Source organism: Lepidochelys kempii, chromosome 1 (assembly GCF_965140265.1).
Source record: "Lepidochelys kempii isolate rLepKem1 chromosome 1, rLepKem1.hap2, whole genome shotgun sequence".
In the NCBI taxonomy this organism is placed as follows: Eukaryota; Metazoa; Chordata; order Testudines; family Cheloniidae; genus Lepidochelys; species Lepidochelys kempii.
Window position 1 is genome coordinate 268,371,248 of NC_133256.1, and position 22,290 is coordinate 268,393,537.

Consider the following 22,290-nt stretch of genomic DNA (forward strand, 5'->3'; position numbering starts at 1 on the left):
CTCTTTATGACATCAGTGCAGATTTTGTCTACAGAAGGACTTAAGGAATTTCTTTTATGTTATGTATAATTTCATGCACAATTATAGCACTAAATAATAATAACAGATGAGGTGAAATGAGAAATTAATAAACCAGTGATGTTTTGTCATTGAGCCAACTTTTTCTTTAAGAATGTTGATGTTAAATTAAAAGAAACTTCAGTGATGTGTAATAGCAGTAAAAGATTAGAGGTAATATCTTAGATGCTGTTGCTAAATAAACATTTACTTATGGGGAGTCTGAGAGGAAGAGAATTTTCAAAGCACTTTTTAGAAATTCTTGTAACATTTTCATTATTTCTCTTCATAGAATAGGACTATCACCTTCCTCAGTAGAGGTTTTCTTAATTATATTTATCTTCAGAGCCCCTGTTTTGATTATGTGAAGCAGGACTAAAAGAATCAACATTCTTATCAGGAAATGGGAAGTTTCAAAAGTGCTTCTAATTTCCAATGCTTTTAATGGGAATATCAATTCTTTCATTCCTGCTTTGCATTGTGAGATTGTTAAAATGATTCCTAGTTGTGCAATCATATTGTCCTTTTTAATTGCAAGCAGTGCTTTATTATTATTTATAACTTTTACAATATCTCAGCGCGAAAGATCTTTTAAAGAAGAAATAGAAAGGTATGATTCCTACCCTGAAGTGTTATTGCTATGAGTCTAATTTTAGACGTGATATAGTGAATGAGGGTAACAAATATCAGATGGGGTTGGGGTGAAGCAAGACAAGTTACAGTAATAACATCACAGTTACTCAGTTTAGAGGCATTAGTGCCTCTTGGTAATGAGTAATTCAACTAAATATATTGTGTTTTCAAAATACTTAATCATTGGTTCACTCTTGTGAGCATAGTGAAAGAAAAGAATGCTAAGGAAAGATTGGAATGCCTGTATGACCAGAAGGCTTGACAAATGTAGTTTTCAAAAATATAAGTGCTTTCTTCAAAAATCTTCTCTGGGTAAGATTTGTTTTAATACTTTTAAAAAAGATTTTGATAGTTAAGTTTAGGACCCATCCTGAATAGGGATCTGCATTGGTGCAGCAGGCAATAACACGCAGTCAACTCTTCGGGCCATAAATGGTAATTGAGGGGACTTGGTGCTTCACAGGATTGGGCCCTTAGTTTAGAGAGAGGCATTTTAAGGGAGGGATTGGCTTTTATTTTTCATATTTTTAGGGTAGAGAGAGAAAAGTGAAATAATTTTGTACTTTCTTCCAGATTTTAACTGACAACACTTCCACTGAACAGACCCTAAATAAAGTATTTGATCTCTGTGTCGTATGTGGAGACAAAGCATCAGGTAAATTCTTCAGCAGGACCACTTTTTAAAAGCAGTTTCAAGCTATTCATTCTTCAGAAACAACGTAATTTTTTAAATACACACTTTTTTCACTGGTTAGTTACTTTTAAATAAAAAGTGGATACAATATAAAGACATACCTAATGTAGTTGGACTGTGTGTAGATGGGATTTATTAATTTTAGCTTTAATAATTTGCATTTGTTTAAACAGTCCACTTAAAGCAATTTTCATATGTAGTTTAAGCCTATCCAGGTCAGTATTATATTTTTATACAACTACAGACACTGACCAATCAAATTACTTGATTGGCTGCAAATGCATTCTTAATTGACTGGCCATTCTGGCATTTTTGTAAAAGAAATGTTGTACAGTGGACTTGTCCATTGTTACTTTTAAGTGAATTTTTATTATTATTCATTTTAAACTTAAGATATTTGTGAAAAACCGTGCTAGCTGTTTATAATACAAAACAGACGCAATCAGGGAAGATCATAAAAATGTATTATAAAGTGCTCTTATGAGTTTTTTGTGCTAAGCAGTTTGAGTCATCATTTTTGGAATTGCCCAAACGCTAAGGACACTTTATAATTCCACTAAGGTAGGGTGTGTGGGGGGCGGGGTGTGTATGTGTGTGGGTGTTATCAAAATGGAATGTTAAGATAAAAGGGGAAAAGCCAAAAAAATGCCCTTTGAAACAGTATTAGGGGACTGAAGAGATGGAAGGGGGTAATGAAAGTAGGGAACCAAATGCCAAGTGTGCATTGGGGGCCAGGGAGTCTGTGGAGAGCTGTGCTGCCTATCCCAATCCTGTGCCAACTCTCTCTTCTCCCTATCTTTGCTTCCCTCTGATTCTCTGGGATGTGTTAAGCCTAGCAGCATGTTTTCCAGGGTCTGTCAGAGTTGGACTGCACTCAGGCATACCTCCAAAGGCTCACTAAAGGGAGAAGCTTCTCTTTAGTAGAGATGCAAGCCCTGTTTCTCAAGTATGGTTTGACTGCAAATTTTCCCTCACTCTCTCTCTGCACCCTGGAAGAGGACATGGAAAGGGAAGATTTTAGCCTAACTTCTGTGAGAATTGGCTAGAATTAGCTCCACTAGGGAAGCCATTTCTCCATCTGGCAGTCTGTCTGATTTGTCAGAGCAGGGGAGGCTAAAGGAGAATTGATAAGGATGCGGAGGGCAGGGGGGTGTCAGAGAGGCAGCTAGAGTTAAGAGGCTGCTCAGGTCCTTAGCTTGGGAACCAGGGAGAGAGCGACAAGGCAGAATGTCTCGAGCAGGGGTGGGCAAACTTTTTGGCCTGAGGGCCACATCAGGTTTCCAAAATTTTATGGAGGGCTGGTTAGGGGAGGCTGTGCCTCCTCAAACAGCCACGCGTGGCCCGGCCCCCAAGCCCAATCCGACCCCCCCCTGCTTCTTGCCCCCTGACATTCCCCCTGGACTCCTACCCCATCCAACCCCCCCCGTCCCCTGATGGTTCCTGTCCCCGGAACTCCTGCCGCATCCACCACCCCCTGTCCCCTGACCGCCCCTGGAGCCTTCCCACCCCTGACTGCCCCCCGCCGCCCCATCCAACCCTTCCTCTCATTCCTGATTGCTCCCCAGGACCCCTGCCCTATCCAACCACCCCTTCTCCCTGTCCCCGGAACTCCTGCCCCCCGCCGCCTCCCCATCCAACCCCCCTCTCCTTCCTGACTGCCCCCCCAGGACCCCCACCCACATTCAACCCTCCCTGTTCCCCGCCCTCTGACCACCCCAACCCCTATGCACACCCTCGCCCCCTGACCACCACCCTGAACTCCCCTGCCCTCTATCCAACCCCCCCTGCTCCCTGCCCCCTTACTGCACTGCCTGGAGCACCGATGGCTGGCGGCAGTACAGCCACGCCCCCAAGAGCACCGGGTCAGGCCGCGGCTCTGCAGCTGCGCTGCCCGGCCGCCCAGAGCATTGTGCCAGCGGCGCAGTGAGCTGAGGCTGCGGCAGAGCGGGAACAGCATGGGAGGGGCCGGGGGCTAGCCTCCTGGGCCAGAAGCTCAGGGGCCAGGCAGGACGGTCGCACAGGCTGGATGTGGCCCGCAGGCTGTAGTTTGCCCACCTCTGGTCTAGAGACTCAGAGAGGCTGTATCAAAGAGTGGAAATACTCTGCAAAAAAACAAAACTGTCACCCTCCAAAGTAAAAAATAGAACTAGTATGATAAACCATTTTATTTATAAGTATTTATTTTGAAAGCTACCTTATTTGTAGTGTGAAACTCTGTATGAAATGTCATGTGTGTGTGAGACATTTGAGATGGTTATGTTAGAGGGATCTGAAAAAAAGTTAGAATCTCTGGAAATCTCTTCTAGACATCTGAATGGAAGTCTCTAAAGAATGAGTAAAGTACCTATAAAATTAAAGTTTATCCTTGAATTAGTCCACATTTGAAATTGATTTCTGTGAATTGTCCTTCTTAATTAAAGGCGCAGCCATAATACCTTCATAATATGTATTTTTGAACATTTCTGTGTGGCCTTGCTTTTTAGATTTTAGTTCTGGATTATAAAATTAACAGTATGTATAGTAGCTGTGTCTAAATGACCAAGAGTGCCTTAATCTGTAAATGTAGTATTGTTTTTATTTTTTTCAGCTAAGCAGGTTTTAAATAATGATTTTAAAAGAAAAATCTGAATTTTAGGAACAGAATAGCACAATGAGAAAAGCTGTGGAAATGTTGAATTTTTGATTGATTTAGCAAATGTTTTGTTTACTTGCATCACTGAATACTTTCATTATAAAAGAGAATTATGGTTTTATCTTTAACACAATTTAAAAAAACAAAAATCGATAGTTTTGAAATAGTAACAGATATTGTCATCAGATGCTTAAATACATACTGTCTCCTCTTTACATATGCAGTCTTTCTGTCATCTTTAAATCGTGCAATTATGCTGCTAAATTCTATGATAGACAATAAAAGAACTTGATTTGAGGGTCACTGAGAAAAATTAGTAAAGTATGTGTAATTCAAGAAACTAAAGTAGCTCATCCTAATGCTCTTGGGGAGGGGGAAGCCAGTTTTTTGGCTTGTCTGCTATTGCTAGCAACAAAGACACTGGAGTCAAGGAGTTGTTAAACTATCACTGGCCCATTTGGAAATGGTCATCTTGCGTGAGTTGTTTAAACCAGAGATTTGGTTAGTTTGCTTCTCTGTTTTGATTCTCTGGCCACTTGGCAGTATCTTCATATCTGTAACTCATTTAAAAAAGTACATACATGCCTTGTCAATGTAAAGTCATACATACTCTCTGAGTTGTCTAAATATAATTTCTTTTTAAAAGAGGGAAAATGTTGTTAACACTGTAAAATTAATGTCCTGACTTATGCTGTTCTTCAACTAGGACGTCATTATGGAGCAGTAACATGTGAGGGATGCAAGGGATTCTTTAAAAGAAGCATACGAAAGAATTTAGTTTATTCATGCCGAGGGGCAAAAGACTGTGTCATTAACAAACATCATCGAAACCGATGTCAGTACTGTAGACTGCAGAGATGCATCGCATTTGGAATGAAACAGGACTGTAAGTATAAATTAAGATCTATAAAACTGGTAGGGTATATATCTCAGGCATATAAAATATAGCAGGCATTCATGAAAAGGTTTGTGCTATGGAGAATATACTGTTACTTATGCATGCAAATCGGGCTTTACCTTCATTACTGTTAGGAAATATTTAGATCAGCTTCTCCTTAAAGAATTGTAAAAGTCCAGTGTGACTCAAACTCTGAATTTTGGTAATTTGTCAAAGATTGAAATAACCTTAAAAACACACAGCACAGAGTAAATAAGGATAAAGTGTTGTTCCTAGGCAGCAGGCATCCCTGTGATAATTGTCTGGTTATAATTTAACAGCTGAAGAAATTTTTAATAACTCCACCTTCCCGTCAGTTTATCCATCAGTCATGGTAGCAGCAGTTTCTGCACCCTGCCTAGTTTGCCCAGTAGAGGGAGGTATCTCCCAGGCAGAGATTAGCAGGCACATATAATTTAATTCTTGCAGATCTAAGTTCTTTTTTGAAATTTCCTTGTGCTGGCAGATTTTAAACATGTACATGCCCGAAGACAATGTAATTTTAAAAGTTATGGATTAATGTGATCATGTTTATTTTTTAATCCTTCCTTTTTGAGACTTTTATGGTCTCACTACCTTAAAACGACAGGTTTCAGAGTAGCAGCCATGTTAGTCTGTATCCGCAAAAAGAAAAGGAGGACTTGTGGCACCTTAGAGACTAACAAATTTATTTGAGCATAAGCTTTCGTGAGCTACAGCTCACTTCATCGGAATGCAGTCCTTTTCCTTTTACCTTAAAATAGTCCCACAAATGGAATCCCAAACTTGTATTAAACATTACGTACTTAAATGTAGCATGTAATGCTGTAGGCCCTAGGGGTAAAAATGGCTTTAACGTGGCCAGGTGCATTTGAGCCTATTTTAATTATGCATTGGGTTAATCCTACAGTTTACTGGTCTCGGTCACCACGCTCTTCCATTGTGTAACTCCATTGAAGTAAATGGATTGCACCATCTTAAAATTCATGTAACAGAGTGGAGAATAAGACCTTACATATTTTAAGGAGTTCCATCTCGTAAACATTTTTAGTACGTGTTTTGGTTTTACAATGACAAAACTAAATTTGTTGTAAGTATATAAGTAGTTATTTCCTCATAAGGAGAAGTTCTCCCTTTGAGTTCTTAAAATGAAGTTGTGTAAGTAAGTTTCCAGTTGGCTTTGTTGTTTGGAGTCAGATTTCCCCATGTGGTAGAATATTTTCCAGTTTATTTTAATGTTGCCATATTTGTTGGCATGGAACCAAGAGGTTGAGTAGTTGTGGATTAAATTTCCAGAGGGAGCATGAAAAGGAGACACTGTGACCCCTTCCCAAACAGGGAGGGGGCATGTGGGCTTAGCAGACAAAAGGAGATAGACTGCGACAATATGAAGCAAACAAGCCTCCCTATGAGGATCCAGACAGGTGAAAACTCCCGAGGGGGCACTTTTAATTTCTTCATAAATTTAAAATTATTGGCCTTTATATGTTTGATCTTCAGTCTTTGACTCCTTCACCATTTCAGTAACTATAAAAACAAATGTGTTTATCCAGAGTTAGAGCTAATGATTTTTATGCACTTTTGTTGTTCAATATAGCTTCTATATAAAATCACAAATATATAAACTGCAAGCTTTTCCAGCAGTAATTGGAAAAACAGGACACAATTTCTTAAACGCTCTTGTTTGTGATATCTCCATCTGACTGTTCGTGAATTTTGGGTTTCACCTAATAGTTACACATCATTTTGTTAGCTGTTCAGTGCGAGAGGAAACCAATTGAAGTATCACGAGAAAAATCTTCAAACTGTGCGGCTTCTACAGAAAAGATCTACATCCGAAAAGATCTGCGGAGCCCACTTGCTGCAACTCCAACTTTTGTAACGGACAATGAAACAGCAAGGTATGTAAATAGTGCTCCAGACTAATAGTTTCTTGATCTCAGAAACATCAGAAGACTAAAATTTGTACTTTTTTTTCCCCTTCAGATCAACAGGACTGCTAGAGTCAGGAATGTTTGTAAATATTCATCAGTCCGGAATAAAAAGTGAGCCTACTGTGCTTATGACACCAGATAAGGTATGTGATGACATGAATAAAAGACTACAGCTACATCTACCATACAAGCTAGAGGTGTGATTCCCCAGCTTGCATAGACATATTTCGTACACACACGTGTTCTTGGATGGCGTTTCTGAATCATGCATTTTTAATTACATTTCTGCATTCACGTGCTGATTATTTGAAAATATAAATAAGGTTGGGTGACCATACCGAGGTAGCTATGGCTCTATCTGAATGCATTTCAGAAATACCTTTAGTAGTAGTATTCTTCCTGATCCATGTATACTCTCACAAAACTAAGTACTGTTTCAGAATTCACAACATAGTCATTGGGGTGGAAAAAGAAATATCGTTTCTTAAATTCGTCCAGAGATGTTGACAGCACTGGACAATGTTGGGGTGTTGTGGTTAATGCGCCTATTCAGTGTTGTGTGAAAGGCAGGTGCAGTACCTTTGGACTGGCAAACCGGGGTGGTGGTCCTGAAAGGAAGCCAGAGGGTGTGTTCCAGCTATAGGGAGATCACACTCCTCTGCCTCCCTTGCAAAGCCTATGCCAGGGTGCTGGAGAGGAGATAACACCTGTTAGTTGAACCTCAGATTCAGGAGGAACAATGTGGATTCTGTCCCAGTCGTGAAACAACAGACCAGCTTGTTGCTCTCTCGCAGCTATTCGAGGGGTTGTGGTAGTTTGCTAATCCGGTCTATTTTTGTTTTGTAGACGTGGAGAAGGCATATAACTGCGTTCCCCAAGATGTCTTGTGGGAAATGCTGTGGGAGTATGAGATGCCAGTGCTGCTTTTGCATGCTATCCAGTCCCTCTATTCTCAGAGTGAGAGTTGTGATCGTATTCTTGGCATTAAGGCGAGTTTGTTCAAGGGGGGCATTGGACTCCACCAAGGGTGCATCTTGTCCCCACTCCTGTTCATGAGTTTCATGGACAGGATGTCAAGGCACAGCTGAGCTGTGGAGTGTCTCCACTACAGGTGGCATCTCTGCTGTTTGCAGATGATGTCCTTCTTGCTTCTTCAGACTGTGATTTCCAATGCTCACTCGAACGTTTTGCTGCTGGGTGTGAAACGGTTGGGATGAGAATCAGCACTCTCCAGGTGAGGGGGGAGTAGCTGCCCTTAATGGAACAGTTCAAGTATCTAGGAGTTTTGTTCACGAGTGATGGTAAGCAGGAGCGTGAGATGAACCAGTGGATTGATGTGGCGGCCACAGTGATGCGGACACTATACCAATCTGTGGTGGCACAGCGAGTGCTGAGTTCTTGGACAAAGCTCTCGGTTTACAGGTTGATCTACGTCCCCATCCTCACCTACTGTCAATAACTTTGGGTAATGACTGAAAGGAGGAGATCGCGGGCATAAGCGGCAGAAATTAGGTTTCTCCACAGGGAGGCTGGGCTTACTCTCCGAAACAGGCTGGTGGGATCAGCTATTTGGGAGAGCCTCGGAGTAAAGCCGCTACTTCTCCAGATCAAGAGGAGCTAGCTGAGGCAGTTCAGGCACCTGATAAGGATGCCCTCTGGGAAGCTTCCTTTGGAATTCTACAGGGCATGTCCCACGGGGAGGAGGCCCCGAGGCTGACCCAGGACACACTGGAGGAATTATATCTCCTGACTGGCCTGGAAACTTCTCGGGAGGAGCTGGAACCTGTTGCAGAGAAAAGGGAGGTCTGGTCTTCCCTACTCTCCATGCCACCGCCATGACCCTCACCAGGAAACGCGGCATAAAGGAAAAAGAAGAAGTTGTTTCTTAAACTTAAACAAAAGACAGGTCAGGCAGCAATTCAAACCCTTTAGTCACTCAGTTAATAAGAGATAACTAAACAACATGCTTATTCCTCATGGATTTTTTCAGGCAGATTTTTACCTGTTCCCACTTTCATCTGAGTTCTGTTGGTTTCTTCATTTACTCTAACACCTTTTTCTTTCTTCAACTGATGTCCAATTTCCTTATTCTGTTCTCATGCACTTTACTCTGCTTGCTGCATCTGGCAAAGGTCTAGTCAAAAGACAGATCAGTGAAAATGAGATTATTAATAAGTAATTAAATAAAATGTGGCATACTTGAGAGGGCAGCTTTGTTGTTGCCTGCAGGTAAGCATGCTCTTTTTCTTAAAGTGATTTTTAATGAGGAAAAGGTTGCTTTCTGGCCGGCTACTGGCTACCTTGTGGGCTATTTAGCAGCAAAATCAAGAAGTGAAAAGAAAGTATACCTTGTTGTAGTGGTATGGCTTCCCTGCATGCCTAGGCTGACATGACTTCTCATCCATTCCCTCTTCATAAACATCCTACCTCTACTTCTGATTGGCTTACAAAACTGCAGAACATACCAGGGAAGTTTTACAAATGAAATGCTGAAAAGATCGTATTCAGTTACATAGCCCAAGTGCCAATGGGTATTTGAACAGTGACTCATGGTGGTAGAGACAATAATTGTTATTTATTAGCTACACTTTTACAATTAATCTGTAATTTATCTCGAGGATCACAGTGATGGGCACAATACAAACAGAATAATAAATGAAGCTACCCTGAATTGTGCACCCAATTTTCCTGCAATTTTTTTTTTACATTTTAAAATACGTTTTTGCCAGTTTCACCACTTTCCCCATATTTTTCATATCTTTCTGCTCTGTATATTCAATTTTGACTCTGCACCATTCCAATACTGTGGTGTACATCAGACCAGATTCTATATATACGTACTATTTCTGGGTTAGTTACACCAAAGAAGAGTAGCTTACTACTGCTTCTAATTATTCTCAGTAACTAGATGTAGTGTGTGTAGAAATTGTGTTGATATAACATGTATGAAAGCCCTGTCTACTATAGAAGAGTGATCCATTGCTGACCCCAGGAGGGTTATTGGGTAACAAGATTGTTGTAAAGAGCTATAAATCCAGAGTCTTTATTAAGTCCATGATTTTTAGTGTCTTATTAAGTAATGAATTTAACCTCCCAGGTTCATCTTTGAAGATGTTGTGCAGGTTTCCTTTGAGGATGAGGACTGAGAAGTCAAATGTGAAGTGATCATTTTATGACACGTGTTCACCCACGGGTGATAAGGGGGTTCTTTGCTTTTCTCATTTTTCTGTGTGAGCTCATTTGAGAGCATAGCAATTGTCTCATTCTTCTTCAAGTGATGGTCCCTATTGTATTCCACTGATGATTTACACACGCTCACCATGTATCTGGAGCCGGAGAATTTAAAAGTGGTAGTGTCTATTGGTCCGCGCATGCACCCTTGCCTCACCTTAGGGTTTCGGTTGAGCTGATAAATGGCAGGGATGTACTGACCACATCTCCAGTTCTTCTCACTGCCTTGTGGTCCAGGTCAGAACTATTCGTGTTCTCTTGCATATGACACACCTTTAAAAAGAGTATAGTTATATATAGTTAAATTTTTTTAGTATTTAGCCATTTTACTGTTTTTGCATAGTTTTTAGTCATTTTAGTAGTTATTTAAAGTTGATTTGGGACTTTTGAGGGAATCTGTTTACTTGTAAACACCTATGCACACACAGGTACTGGACAATGCCAAAGACCCCAATCTTTAAAATCTGCAACTCCTGCCTGTGTTCCTTCTTGATCAGTGATGAATATCAGCGCTGCCTCTACTGCTTGGGAGAAGTCCACATTTCATCCAGGTGCAGTGTCTGCCAGTCCTTCCCAAGCCATACCCAAGAAATCCAGGGTGTCTGCCTCAAGAAGCATCTCATGGAAGTCGCTATGAGACCTCAATCAGACCCAGGCCGGAGAATCCCCCTTGTATGTCGGCCTGAGACATCCAGGAGTGCATCTCCAGCTACAGAGATTGAGTTCAGCTCTGGCGGTACCACCACTATGGACTCTGTGCCGGGGCCGGGAGGTCAGGAATCATGCACATAAGCATGGCAGTAAGTCTTTTTCTAAACCAAAGAGAGGGGACGATCCTTCCACGAGTTCCAGCCACAGGGAAGCAGTGTGCTCCAAGATCCATAAATGTGACAAGAAACCGCACAAACTGGCAGATTTGCCGCTACCAGGTACCAAGCCCCACACACAGTCAAAGTCTGCCTCCTTTAAGGTATGGACCTGTTGGCCCTGGGAAAGTCCACTGCTCCAGCACCAGTTTCAGCTGTGGAGAGGGTACCATTAATGCCACAGAGGTCAGAGAAAATGCCAGAGCCCCAGGAATTGTTTGCCCTCGAAGAACCAAGATCTCCACGCCTTCTACTACCTTCCACCTTTAGAGGCCAAATCTCCCACCCAAGACATATCGCATTCAAGGCACCCATCACCACCTCCTCCAGTGGCCTACACACTTCCACCAGCTCTGACATTAGTGCCAATGGAACCGGGATCCGAGTTTTCAACCTCGGAGGATTCAGTTGAAGCATGGGGGCTCTCCATCCCTTACCGCCACTATGAATACCCAAAGAGGCCATCTATGGCATGGCAGTATCCTCCTCACCAACTGCAGAGGAGACTGGTTCCCCACACCCTGGTGCTGCCACAGCACCCTCCAGATCTGTCATGCTGGCCTTACTGGGGATCCTGGCCCCAATACCCACCCATTCTGTGTGGGAGACTTCACCTCTCCCTCATCTAGAACACCCTCAAGTAGGTACTCTGAACTGATCATGTAAGAAGACCTGCTCAGTCGGGTTCCCACAGTACTGCTGAAGCAGAAGCACTTTCTGTCTTTCTCCCAAGATACTGCAGTGACTTTGGCTTTCCCCTTGCCCCCAGATGACTTTTGTTAATTCCAAGATCTCCTGTGTAGGATGGCGGGTGAACTTCACATCCCCCTGGAGGAAGTACAGGACACACAACAACAGCTCCTGGACATCCTTCACTCATCAGTACTAGGTAGGGTTGCCCTGCCAATCAACAATGCCATCCTCCAGCCAGCTCAAACAGTTTGGCATATTCTGGCCATGTGCACGCCTACCCCCAAGGGTACTGGCTAAGGAGACTGAGTACTGGCTAAGGAGACTGAGTTTCTTTTCTCACACCCCACTCAATTCCCTTGTAATTCAGGCTGGAATGGTCCAGATAGCAACACCCATGCTCCACTCCGGCTGATAAGGAGGGCAAATGGTTGTGAAACAAGGTCTTCTCAGCAAGCCTCCAGTTCAGGATTTCAAACTATCAAGCATTGCTTGCCAAATAAGACTTCTTAAACTATAGCAAACTAGAGGATTTTGCTGAGAAACTGTCACAACAAGATCGGGCCTGGTTCCAATCAATCTTGGAGGAAGGGGAACTGGTGGTAAGGAGAGTGCTTCAATCAGGTGTAGAAGCAGCGGGCATAGGTGCCAACTCTGGGGGTGCTCCAGGGCTGGAGCACCCACAGAAAAAAAATGGTGGGTGCTCAGCACCCACTGGCAGCCCCATGGATCAGCGCCGCCCACCAATCAGATTCTCCCCCTCCCTCCCAGCGCTTCCCACCCACTGAGAATCAGCTGTTCAGTGGCGTTCAGGAGGCGCTGTGGCGGGGGTGTGGAGGGGCAGGAAGAGGTGGGGTGGGGGCACGGCCTGGGGGGGAGCAGAGGTCGAGCACCCCCTGAGATCTGAGTAAGTCAGCGCCTATGGCGGCAGACACTTCCTCCCGCTCAGTGGCTACAAGCATTGTCATGCAAAGGGAATTGTAGCTTCATTCCTCTGACTTCCCCAGGGAGATACAAAATACCACTGAGGGACCTCCCTTTCAATGAATTTCATCTTTTTAATCAGAAAACAGATGATTCCCTCCACATCCTCAAAGAGTCAAGAACCATACTTCACTTGCTGATATCTACCCGCCAGCACCCAAGCATAAATTCTACTTCCCACCATCCACATCCAGTTTTTCCACAGGAGGCTGTACAAACCACCGAGAGACCCAACGATCTCTCCCTCCAGGTCCACCTTCACAGCCTTCCTCCTCACACATGCAAATCTCTCAGAAAAGATATTTCTGAGGAACCATCAACCACACCATCCCCTTTGGCAGTTGTCTAGCACTCTTTCTACCAGCTTGGAGTGCAATAACAATGGACAAGTGGATGCTAACTGTCACCCATTATAGTTATATGATCAAATTCATCACTACCTCATACACAACCCCCTCCCCAATTGCTCCTTAAGGACCAATTTCATGACAGCATCATTGCCCTAGAAGTGGACTCCTTACTACAAAGAAGGGCGATAAAGTAGGTTCCTCCAGACTGTCAAGGGACAGGGTTCTATTCAGCTTACTTCCTGATTCCCAAAAAGAAGGGCATGTGGAGGCCAATCCTGGATCTCCATCATCTCGGTCGCTCCATCCATACACCCAAGTTTTGTATGGTCACCTTAGCAGCCATCATCCCATTGTTAGAAAAAGGCATCTGGTTTATGCCTCTCGATATGCAGGATGCCTGTTTTCACATATACATCTCTCCGGCCCACAGACGATAACTGAGGTTCATGGTAGGCTATCAGCATTTTCAGTATAGGGTCCTGCCATTTGGACTCTCAATTGCTCCAAGGGTCTTCATCAAAGTTATTTCTGACATGGTGGTCTACCTCAGGCATTATGGGATCCTTATATTCCCCTATATCAACGACTGGCTACTAGCAGCACAATCCAGAGATGAAGCTCGAGTCTCGACCTCCATGTTCTTGAGACTCCTTTCCTTCCTCGGAGTCAGTGTCAATGTTGAAAAATAAACTTTGGTTCCCACACAGTCCCTAGACTTCAGGAGTCCTCCATCAGCTCAATCACAGCACGAACTTACCTACCAAGGGTCAGATTCCGACTCCGCAAGAACTTGTCGCCCAAGAAGTCAACAGTCCGTTGGTCCTAGCCAGGACTTGCCTGTCCCTCCTTGGCCACATGGCATAATGCACATATGTCACTGTCTTCACTCACTTTCACCTTCACAGCCTCCAGATGTAGCTCCAAAAGAGTTTATTCACCCATGTGACATACCAGGGACCTTATGCTGACATTTCCCCCTGAGGTACTCTCATCCCTCCAGTGGTGGATGGACCCATGACAGGTCTGTGTGGGGATCCCCTTTTTCCCATCCTCCCTGGATGGGACAGTCATCACCAATGCGTCCCTCGTAGGGTGGGGAGCGCACGAGAGATCACATGACACAAGGAACATGGATTCCTTGGGAATCCAGGATGCACATCAACGTTCTGAAACTCCGGGCTGTAAGGAAGGCATGCCAAACATTTCTCCCATCCATCTGCTCCGATCACATTCTCATCATGTCGGACAACACTATCACTGTTTATTACGTCAACGAAGAAGGGGACAGGAAGTCAACCGCTCTGTCTGTGGAGGTAGTCAATCTATGGAATTGGCACATCACCCACAAGATCCTGCTCTCTGCAGCCCATCTTCTGGGGACTCAGAATATGATTGCAGACTCTCTCAGCAGCAGATTTGTGTCTGATCATGAGTGGAAACTCCACAACACCGTAGTAAGTGACATCTTGGTTCCTACCAAGCCAAATAGAACCGCTTCACCTCCTGGGCCCAACAGAAACTGCTTTCCCCAGAGGAAGTGGAGATTCCCCTTCTTTTGGATTACCTCCTATCCTTAAAAACATTGAGGCTCACCCTCAAAACCCACCTAGCAGCAATTAGCACCTTCCAGCCCACCCCTCTCCATGGAAGGGCACTGTGTATTTACATACTCATTGACTGCTAGGTATTGAAAAGATCTCATCCGAACTTTCCCACATGCACAACCTGTCACTCCCCAGTGGGACCTCAACCTTGTTCTATCAGCACTAATGAAACAACCCTTTGAGCCACTGGGTTTGCTTTATGTCCCTCTTTTCAGTCTCAAGTTTGTACCAAAAGTTGTATCCCAGTTTCATCTGAATTAACCCATCCACTTACCTGCTTTCTTTCTGAAGCCTCATGCCTTGGAAGAGGAACAATGACATCACTCACTCAACCTCCATCAGGCTTTGACCTTCTAACTGCAGAGGACAAGACTGATCAGGAAATCTCCTAGATTGTTTATCACAGTAATGGAGAGAGTTAAGGGGCATGCAGTCTCTACACAGAGAATTTCCAGTGGATTTTGGGGTGCATTACACTACGTTATGAGTTGTCAGGACTGCCTCCACCCCTGGGGGTGAGGGCCCATTCCACAAGAGCCCCAGGTTCAACCATGGCCACTCTCCATGAAGTGCCGCTTTGAGACATATGTAGAGTGGTCACGTGGAGTTCAGCACATACCTTCGCTTCGCATTACACTTTGGTGCAGAACTCTGCGACGGATGCCTCATTTGGTGCGGCTGTCCTGCACTAAACCGTTCCATCCTCCTCTTTGCACCCTCCTCCAGTTTAGGTACTGCAGTGGTTCTCAAACTTCTGTATTGGTGACCCCTTTCACATAGGAAGCCTCTGAGTGTGACACCCCCTAATAAATTACAAACACTTTTAAATATATTTAACACCATTATAAATGCTGGAGGCAAAACAGGGTTTGGGGTGGAGGCCGACCCCCAGTTTGAGAACCCCTGAGGTACTGTTTGTTAATCACTCTCAGTGGAATACAATAGGGACCATCACTAGAAGAAGAAAAGGAGGTTACTTACCTGTAATTAGAGATTCTTTGTGCAGTCCTTATCTGGATTCCACTTCCCGCCCTCCTTCCCCTCTGCTGCGGATCTCTTGGATTTGCGGTGGAGAAGGAACTGGAGACATGGTCGGTATGCCCCCCCTTTATCACCTCAGATGAAGCCATAAGGTGAGGCAAGGGCACATGCGCAGAACAACGGACGCTACTACTTTCAAATTCTCTGGCTTGGGTCACATGGTGCTCATGCATAAACCCTCAATGGAATACAGATAGGGACCACCCATCTTGAAGAACCTCCAGTTACAGGTAAGTAACCTCCTCTTTCACCCATATAGTTGTTGTTCAGGTATTTAGTGCACGAGATGAGGGATACCACACACATTGTGATAGGCATATATAGGACCCATGGATCTTGTAAGGAGTGTTGTGGGAAGTATTGATTATCGTAGCAGTGTAGCTATGCGTGGAGGTTTTGCATCTGTTGCTCTGGTGGGGTCTGGTGCCACTTTGAATGTGTTTGTCCTCGTCTATTGGGAGCTTGCTTCTGATGAGCTTGGTGACATTTGGGAATTGTTTGAAGGCCAGAAGAGGGGGTTCAAGAAAGATTTATTTCAGGATGTGGTCACCATTGAGTTATTGTTTAATGAAATCCTGTATGGGTTCCAGTGTTGGGAGGCAGGTGACAACTAGGGGTGTGTGGTCAGAGGGTGTCCCCCCACCAGCTATTGAAGCAGATTCTCTTGGGTATCTAATATCCCTAATATCCTAGGACCAACATGGCTGCCACAGCACTGCAAACAAACAAAAAGGCAAGTCTCAGCAAAGCTTTCTGCAGTTGTGCTGAAAAATTTGGCCGTAGTGTACACTATGAAAATTGAAATGCTGTTCAAAATGAATGAAGTTTAAAAAAAATTGTGAGAGAAACAAATGGGATTTATAAAGCTGAGAAATCCTAGTCACTGTGCAGTTCAACAGTGTAAAATACCAATAATTTTGCCGAGTGAAGCAAGGTCTTACACTCAACTGGATGTTTGCTGTGTTGCTGTAGCTGCGTTGGTCCCAAGATATACTTTCTCACTCAGCTTAATGGCATTTCTCTGTTTGGGTGCAATGTAGTAACTTTTGAATGTTGCATCCAGTCATTTCAGGGAATGTTCTAGGCATCAATGAACAAAATCCTATTGATTTTGGTGAAAATCGAAAAACTAGAAGAGGGAAATGGGGGAAATGTAGAGCCCCTTGCATCTTGTTAGCAGATGCAGCAGCTTTACCATCCGATGAAGTGAGCTGTAGCTCACGAAAGCTTATGCTCAAATAAATTGGTTAGTCTCTAAGGTGCCACAAGTACTCCTTTTCTTTTTGCGAATACAGACTAACAGAGCTGTTACTCTGAAATTTACCACCTCTGTAATTGTCAAGAGATCAAAGAACCGGTTGATGGCAGCCATTAACACCTTCCAGCATAACAATTCCCACATCTCAGCTCTGCCAATCCTCCCAATACAGTTTAACATGTTGACACCCTTAATGACTTTTCTCCCAGACAGAAAGAAATTTTATAATAATGGTGGGAGTCATAGGGGGGCGTCCAGAAACCCTGGCCGGGGGCGGGGGAGTGGGGGACCCTAGCATATGGGTGGTTGCAGGGACTTCCAGAAATAGGGGGAGATGGGAGGATGGAACACAGGGAGCTTGTGGGGGGAACTGAAGGGATGCAAGGAGCTCCTGATACATGCAATGAACTTGGCCTACAGAAACTAGTAAGTGTGCATGTCCCCCATCCCCTCCCTCCCACAATTAAGAATAATTTAAAAGCAGCGGGTCTTTCCATAATAATTGTTGCTTTTTGGAGTACTGTTCCCATAAAAATATGTCAACTACTGGTAAAAGTTCATTTTTGAAAAAATTGTTTCAAAATTAACATGTGCAACCTCTAATTTCTTCATTTTAATTAATCTGTTCCTGAAAGTCACTTACTTTTCATGGGTTCTGTTTGCAATCCCATGTCTTTATTTGTTAGTGTGAAAGCTGAATTTTTTCCTTTACAAAGTCAGGTTTTGTCAGTGTGAAAGGATTAAAGCTATCCTTTTTTTCCCCTAGGTTGAGGCATGTCAGGGGGATTTAAGCACACTGGCAAATGTGGTAACATCATTAGCAAATCTCAGTAAGTCCAAAGACATGTCTCAAAGTAGTGCTGAGCTGTCTATGATTGAAAGTTTAAGCAACGGAGATACATCATTGTCTGAACTTCATCAAGAAGAGCAAGCAAGTAGTGATGTTACCAGGTAAGGCACACTACAATATTTACATTTTTTAAATATAATTCTTTTTGGTAATCTCACTCAAAGCTTACACAATCAAACAATGCAGACAGTTCTTCAGTAAAAATCATTACATTAACATACAGAACTTGTGATGAAGAATAACCATACAGAAGACACTAATTGAGTTCTGAGTAAAATTTTGCAGTGAAAAGTTCCATTTAGAAATAAATGTGAGTAAATTATATTTGTGTTTGGAAAGAATTTCAATGTAACCTTGGTGGCTGATTTATATTCCCATGATCATCATCAGTAGTAGGCCTTGGTCCACATATTATATACTGTATACTCTTTTAGTACTTTGTTCCACATAGGAAAATTTATTGTTCATGAGTCCCATCTACACAGGCAGCTGAACACTGACAACTCCATTTCAGTCCCTTGGAATGCACATAAAATACTTTCTGTGCATAGAGAAGTGCTTCATAGATCCTTTCAGTATTATTACAGTGGCATTCACTCAGTACATTTTACAAATCCTTTGCCTTCATTGATTTTAATATGAACCTTTTCAGTGCTAGTGTAGGTAGGATAAGCGGGTAGTACAGCAGTGCTGGTCCAGTTAATCCTTCCAGCAGAATCTTGCCAACCCTTCAGCTCAAGCATTTACCCAACAGCAGCCAAGGTAGTAGTAATTCACTACATACTATCCATCCTGTACGCTCAGAGCCAAAAATTACTGTATTACACCAATGTAAATTTGGAGTAAATCCATTGGATAAACTAGTCTAGCTCCAATTAATGCAGCTGATGATCTGGCCCCTAGGCTTTAGTTTGCTTTATTCTGTATTGACTCTGTTATTGCAAGCAGAATTTATGTACACCTACCTCTTTCAGTATCTTAATCTAATTCTTATTGAAGTCGGTATGTCTCTTTCCATTGACATCAATAGGAACCTCATAGAGCCCTCAATCTGTATACCATATGAGACAGGACTTTGGAGAATATAATAGTTTATGATGATGTGCTTGAAGACTGTAATGTACAAATGCACAAGGGGATAGAAGTAAGATGGCACAGGCAACCTTCACATTTCCTTACACTTTTCAGTGCCTAACTTTGCACCCTTTAGTGTTCTTGTACAGATTTTTTTTTTTAAATTGCATTCTATATAGTGTATATTAATGAGCAAGATGGGAGAGCTTTGACCTTACTTAATACATCGTCCCTTCTCATAAGTCATCAAAGGGAGTTTCCCTTCAGATAATGCATATTAGAGGAAAAATAGTTTCAAATGTAAAATTGAAACTTTGATCGAAGGCCATGTCTACACTAGAAAGCTTTACTGGTAGCATTTCTGCTGGCATACAGCTGCCAACGTGGCAATTTCAATAGAGCACTTGCACACATGACTGCCTTTAACGGTGCAGTACATCCTCATGGTGAGAGATTGTATCAGCAAAAGGTGCTTTGCATTGTGGGTTGGCATCTGAGTGTGTCCCATGCTACCATCAGCACACTGCCTTCTGGGATATTTTGGAAGAGTGTTGTGGAATACCAGTACTCTAAAGGAATTGTGGGAGCTCGAGGCCAAGTTTCCACAATTCCTTCTGTTCCATCCCATAGTTTTCTTGTTCTGTGCCATTTTAAAAATACTTTCAGTTCCTCATGCTGGTTTTCAGACTTTCTGCCATCTTGCTGGCAGAAGCATGGATGCTGAACAGATCAGTAGAGTTCTCATGTCTATTTTAGTGACAGGCGCCTGATTCTTCTGTGATCTTCAACAACTACCACAGCAGCTAGGTGTGCAGCTATAAAATTGAGAAAACTGAGGGGAGGATGATGCAGACAGTGAATGAAAATGTGTTTGCTGAAGGTATTTACTAACCAGCTGCACATGGTGAAGTGATGCTTCTGGGCCCATGAAATGAACACCAAGTGGTGGGATTGGATTGTCATTCAAATCTGGGACAATCCACAGTAGCTGCAGAGCTTTTGGATGCAGAAGGCCACATTCCTGGAGTTGTGTGTCAAGCTCATCCCAGCTTTGCAGCACAGAGACACCAAATGAGAGCTGCTTTAACAGTGGAAAAAACGGGGGCTGTGACGCTATGGAAGCTTGCAACCCCAGATTGCTATCAGTTGGTGGGGCTAGGTGTTTACTGCAGGAAAGTCTGTGGTGGGGGCTGTCATCTTCCAGGTGTATAAGGCCATTAAGCATGTTCTGATGCACAGGATTATGACTATGGGCAATATACTGGAAATAATAGATGGGTTCAGTACAATGGGCTTCTCAAACTGGTGAGGCAGTAATAGACAGGACACATCCTGATTCTGGGAACCCTGCCCTTACTTCTGAATACATAAACGGAAAGGGATATTTTCCCCTGGTTATAGAAGCACTAGTGGTTCACTGGGGATGTTTTACTGACATTAACATAGGATGGTTAGGGAAGGTGCACAATCCTCACATTTTTAGGAATATAGATAGTCCTTTTTGAAAAAGCTACATGAAGAGACACTTTTTCCTGGACTAGCACATTCATGTTGGTGGGGTTGAAATGTCAACTATGACTTTCAGAGACCTGTCCTCCTCTTTGCTTCCCTGGCTCGTGAAGACATATACCGGGAACCTGGACCGCAGCAAGGAAAGATTTAACTGTTGTCTGAGCTGGTGCAGGATGTGCATTTGGTAGATTGACAGGATGCTGGAGATGCCTTATGACTAGGTTGCATGTTGTGTTTTTCACAGTATTTGTGAAGCAAAGAGAAACATTATTAGTGGGGTGGAGGAGGGGAAGGTGGAAAGACTGCTGATATTGAACAGCTGGACAATTACAAGAGCCCATCAAGGTCTTGTATGGCTAAGGGAGGTCTTAAAAGCGTATTTTAACTGTGCAACCCATAGTCTGAGTGTGGTGGTTTGTGTTAATTTGTCACTTCATGATTAAAGTGTACTTGACTTGTATATTAATTTTAGATGAATTCTGAATGCATTTTATGAATCCAGTGATCGAGGTCACAAAGCTTATTTGCAAGACAACATAAATCTTGATTTTCGCAAAACAAAATTTTGAACAGTAATAAACAACAAAAATGGTTCTAAGAACATTTAAAACCATTTAAAAAGAAAGTGCAAGGTGCTGAACTTCTTGTATGAATCACAGGCCAGCGTACATACAGTCATAGAAATACTGCTTATTTTCCACTGGGGTTGAGAGCAAGGGATTACTGTGACATACTATGCTGACACCTTGATGAGGGAGGAATTTATAGGCCAAGCTGTGGAAACAGAATTGTCCATGTAGTGCAGTGGCTGGTGGGGGGTAAGTCTTTATTTCTTAATGCTTTATAGCATCTTCCTTTGCTATCCCAGGAGCTGCATAATGTCTTGGTGGACTTACCTATGCAGCTCCTCATACTTGTGCCTTTCCTCCAGCATGCACTCCTTCCACTTTCTTGTCTTGCGGTCCACAGACTCTGAGCTCCTGAGGAGATCTGAGCATGTTCTCCCCTGTCCTTCTAATCAAGGTCAGTCTTTTAGCAGGTGTGAAGGGGGCCCCTCTCAATGATACCCCAGCTGAAGCTGCTGATAAACAAGACACTCAGACATTGTTAGAGTTAAAGGGTTAGCAGGTAGGAAATAACTGAGAAAATTGCCTAAAATGTTGCCATAACAATATTCATGGAAGTATGACATGGGTCAGACTTGCTTTAGGACAGTTTAGCAGCATGGTGAGTATATTGGGGCACTTTTCAAAACCTGTAGCCATGAAGAGTTGTGGGGGGTGGTCTGCCCTATGTCCTGGGTAATACGTTTAGGGATAGTGCAGTAAATATTGCTAAACTTATTACAGGCAGTGGTGATTCTGGCTGATGTATCACTCATGCGGGTACCAAAGGCCCCGAGGAGGCAACTGCTCAAGTTCCATTTGCTGCCATCCTCTTCACACCAACACTGCTGCAGGAGCTTGTTATGGGGTGGCATGGAAAAGTTTCCTATCATGGTGGAAGAAACAAAGCATCCCTCCTGAGAAATGTTCAAGCAAAATTTAAATCCTACAGTATTTGAAAACTTTATTGAGATTGTGCCAAATGATAAAAGAGATTTGTTCCAAGATCAACCAAAAACTTCAAAAGAGGAGAGGGTAGTCACTGCTGCCTAGCTGTGCAAAGTCAATTCAAAGCCACACCCCCTAAGCCAGAAATAAACCATCTCTCCCTCTTTCTACCCCTGAATTCAAGCACTTCATGCAAATAATTGTTTTTTTATTTGAACTCTTAAGATTGGAAAACTATAGTACTGCATTTTTCATGTTTTATATTATCTGTTAACCATCCAGTTTTAGTCAGAAAAAAAATCATATAGTCGGAATAAATATTTACTGGATTGCTTCTAAGGATTATTTTAAATTTTCTGTGTATTTGAATTGAATGCTCAAGTGTTGGTTTCACTACTTTTTTTTTTTTTT

The 22,290-nt window shown here is 42.9% G+C and overlaps 1 protein-coding gene across 11 annotated transcripts in view; it reads left to right on the plus strand.

The window, feature by feature from the left end:
* The window catches only part of NR2C1 (nuclear receptor subfamily 2 group C member 1), a 114,711-nt gene that overhangs the window by 61,077 nt on the left and 31,344 nt on the right, over positions 1-22,290 (plus strand). For all 11 annotated transcript variants that reach the window (XM_073327520.1, XM_073327519.1, XM_073327516.1 and 8 more), the window contains 5 exons: positions 1,264-1,345; positions 4,723-4,902; positions 6,686-6,833; positions 6,919-7,009; positions 17,657-17,841. In XM_073327520.1, coding sequence (XP_073183621.1) covers positions 1,264-1,345; positions 4,723-4,902; positions 6,686-6,833; positions 6,919-7,009; positions 17,657-17,841 — 686 coding nt within the window. The remainder of the gene's footprint in view (positions 1-1,263; positions 1,346-4,722; positions 4,903-6,685; positions 6,834-6,918; positions 7,010-17,656; positions 17,842-22,290) is intronic.